General features: G+C 42.3%; 1 protein-coding gene across 1 annotated transcript in view; it reads right to left on the bottom strand.

The window, feature by feature from the left end:
• LOC102754633 (receptor-transporting protein 1) overlaps nucleotides 1–1,256 on the bottom strand; it is a 2,799-nt gene extending 1,543 nt beyond the window's left edge. The window contains exon 1 of the mRNA XM_006765851.1: nucleotides 985–1,256. Within this exon, the coding sequence (XP_006765914.1) occupies nucleotides 985–1,256 (272 nt within the window). The remainder of the gene's footprint in view (nucleotides 1–984) is intronic.
• Nucleotides 1,257–3,928: the final 2,672 nt, after the last annotated feature.

Below are 3,928 nucleotides of genomic sequence, written 5' to 3'. Positions count from 1 at the left end.
TCTTTCCCCTCTCTCAGCCTAGACTATAAAACTTGGATTAGAAAATGTCAAGACCTTATAAATCACCCAATTAAACCTTTGTTTTATTCTGAGGCAGAGAGAATAAGAAAGCAATCCACATACATGTAGCTAGTTAGACACAGAGCCAGTACCCAGCACACGGCAGGTGCCCAGTGGAAGTTTCTTGAATTGAGTTAAATAGACTGAACCAGGCCAGGAAAGAAGGCCTTGCTTCTTACCATCAGACTGCCTACTTAGCCTTCCTGACTTATGTCCCAAAGATAAGTTTTTATATAATAGACACACAGACAAGAGTGATGGAAAGTGATCCCAGATGTTATTGCACATACCTAGGGGCCTTTATTGAAATGAAGATTCTGATTCAGTAGATCTAGAATGGGGTGCAAGTGCTTCATCTTTAACAGGTTCCATGTGATTTTGATGCTGCTGGTCCAGGAAGCACAAGACAAGAATCTAGGCTAACCCCTCCTTTTGCAAATGGGAAAGTGAGGTCCAAGATGGAAATTGAGTTGCTCAAGGGCCACGGAGCTAAGAGTAGACCCAGTTTCTACACACTTCTTGTGTTCATTATTTTATATTAAGTCAAGCTGAACTAAAGAGATTGAAATGGAACTGTCCCAGTACCCCCAGTAGACCTCAGCCCTCCTCCTCTTAGCCATTTCAGATTATATCCAAAAGTATGTAAAATGTCAGAGTTTAGAACTAATGAATATATTCCACCTCTTTTCTAGAAGGGGAAACTTGGGCTTGGAGGAGAAAGGTTACACAGGTGCTCAGTGGAAGAGTGGGAGACAAATTCAGGCATCTCAAATCCCAGTTAGGAACTCTTTTTCTGCCTCCAGTCTATATGGACCCAAGAGTGAGACTGACCCTTACTTAGCGCCTGGCTTCTCCATATCTCTGTCTCTATTGGAAGGTGCCCCAGTGGCTGCCTGCAGGGCCTTTACTTACTAGACTACTCACCTGCCAGAGGCATGCAATTCCAGGTACTGCTTCCAGCCAGGGGCCAGCACATTGTGCTTGAGGTTGGGGTCTATAATGAGGTCCCAGCTGTCAGCCGGCTTTGCCACCTCCATCTTCTCATAGAAGGTTTTCTTCCATTCACCTGTGGTCACGCTTTTACACATGGTCTCGTCAGTGGTGAGGGAGGGCAAGCTGCACCTGAGTGAGAACACGGAGAGTGAGGGCAGGTGCAGGGTAGGGCAGCGCAGTCTCCACGGTCTAAAAATCCTCATCTACAGGACCAGAGGAAGCAGGACCTGGCTCCCTCCTTTGTCCGCAATGGAACCTGTTTCCAAGGCAACCCGGCAGGGCCCCAGAGATAGAGCTTGGGGAGAAGGAAGTCTCTGGATGGATGTTTCAGAGCCCTGAGGCTGCGAATGCAGGGTTTGTGTGTCTAAGCCACCCAAGATAGAATGGGGGTCCTGAAAGGAGGCTGAGTTTCAGAGCATCTCACTCTGGCCTGTGAAGGGCATGCGGAGATGAGGACCTGGAAGCTAGCTCAGCTTCACCTTGCTGTCCTTGGAGACATCATCAGCATCTGGCTGCTATGGTAACCATGATGCCTTAGAGAGCTTAAGAGAAATAAGGGGTGAGAAGATTAAACCTCTTAATAGATGCAGCAATAATAATAAACCCTCTCTGTACCTCCACCCATCTTGTGACCAAGACTTTGCTACTTACAGAAACTAGTGGAGGTTTCTTGACACACAGTTTTTATTGCTGCTGTACAGATTGGGAGCCTGGGACTCACCTAGCTTATACATGGTAGAGCTCCTATCCAAAGCCAAGTAATTAAGCCCCTACAAATGTATTAATTTATTCATTTCAAAAATACCCAGGTGCCAGGCTCTCTGCCAGGTGGTTGTAACTGAGTAGGTACCCACTAACCAGAATGCAACAGGATCTGTGCTATGACAACATTTACAAAAGCAGCCCTGTGCACAAAGGTGGGAGCCATTGCATCAGCGGGGCGGAGCGGAAAAGAGGATTTTCAACTTCACTATAGAAGAGGAACACAATATCCATGGAAAAAGCAGCCTTTACTATAGGTGCCTCTCCTGCTAGTTTCCAATAAATTATTTTTTCCTTTTAAAAGTCATACAGGTTTATTCTAGAAAAATTGGAAAATAATGATAAAATAAAGCAAAAGTAAGACTCTTCCTAATACCCATACTCAAGATTATCACCATTAACATTATAATATACATTCAGTGGCCAGATTATTATGATCGGCCAGATTATTATGACCGGCCAGATTATTATAACCACCCATCAGTACTTCATTGACACTTCCAAAAATAAAAACATCATAAGCAAATACTCTCAAGGTTTTATTATTATTATTATTATTTGCATAACTAATTCACCTCATTGTACTGATTGGGTGGTCATAATAATCTGGCCGGTCATAATATCTGGCCACTTAATGTATACACCTTGCCTGCCATTTTCTGTACATGTATGTGTGTATGCATGTATGTGTATATAATACATATATACACATTCTACATACCACATACCACACTGTGATCTATTTTTTAAATAACAACATATCATGAGTATTTTACTAGGTCCTTAATAATATTCTATCTTGTAGGCTACTTATGTTCTGTTATATGATTGAGCATAATTTGTCTAGCCAGTCCTCTATTTGGGGGCATAGATTTTATTAGTCTCTCACAATTACACTCTTGCTACCTAGTTGTATAAAACTTACTGATGAAGCCCTGACCGGTTTGGCTCAGTGGATAGAGCGTTGGCCTGTGGACTGAAGGGTTCCAGGCTCGATTCCGGTCAAGGGCATGTATCTTGGTTGTGGGCACATCCCCAGTATGGGGTGTGCAGGAGGCAGCTGATCAATGTTTCTCTCTCATAGACGTTTATAACTCTCTATCCCTCTACCTTCCTCTCTGTAAAAAATCAATAAAATATATTTTAAAAAAACTTACTGATGAAGCTCATGGACCTGCATTCCAGGCATCAGAAACAATGCTTCCTGCAGCTGAAAAACACATCCCTTTACTCTCTGCAAAAGCTTTATGTGGCTAGAAGAATCTGAGCAGGCTCTTCAAACAGTATGACTATGGACAGTCCTTAGGTCCTGAAGTTTAGTGATTAAAAAAAAAAAGTGTTTAATCTCCCATCTGGTACTGAAGATCATCTTCCAAGTGCTCTCCCTACCTTTATATGAATGCTTGACTCCTTGATGTCCTTTATTTTAGCCTCAGCTTATTCATCTTAGCAATGGGTAATTAGGAAGTGGTAACTATAGTGATTAAAAGTAGGAGCTCTGGCCCTATCCGGTTTGGCTCAGTGGATAGAGCGTCGGCCTGCGGACTCAAGCATCCCAGGTTCGATTCCGGTCAAGGGCATGTACCTTGGTTGCGGGCACATCCCCAGTGGGGAGTGTGCAGGAGGCAGCTGATCGATGTTTCTCTCTCATCGATGTTTCTAACTCTCTATCCCTCTCCCTTCCTCTCTGTAAAAAATCAATAAAATATATTTAAAGAAAAAAAGTAGGAGCTCTGGAATCACTTGCCTGGGGTATATTTTGGGGAGGGGGGTGGCTTTTGGCTTTTTTTATAATTCCCTTATATCTTGCTAGGTAGATACACTAATATATATAATGTGTATTATTTCATTCTGGCAAACCATTTGTCGTTGTTTTAGGTGAATATATTTTAAATCTATATAGTAACAGCAACATACAGTCCTTACTAGGTATCAGTCATTGTCCTGAGTGCATAATACATATTAATTTATTTTATCCCAGTAACCTCTATAATTAGGTAATAATAGTTGCAGCTCCATTTTGCACATATGTAAGTTAAGCAGAGAGGTTAGATAACTTGCCCAAAATTCCACAGCTAATAGTTAATGGAACTGGGATTTGAACCTACATGAC

This window comes from Myotis davidii, unplaced genomic scaffold, assembly GCF_000327345.1.
Source record: "Myotis davidii unplaced genomic scaffold, ASM32734v1 scaffold41, whole genome shotgun sequence".
In the NCBI taxonomy this organism is placed as follows: domain Eukaryota; kingdom Metazoa; phylum Chordata; class Mammalia; order Chiroptera; family Vespertilionidae; genus Myotis; species Myotis davidii.
This window is presented reverse-complemented; position numbering and strand designations above follow the sequence as displayed.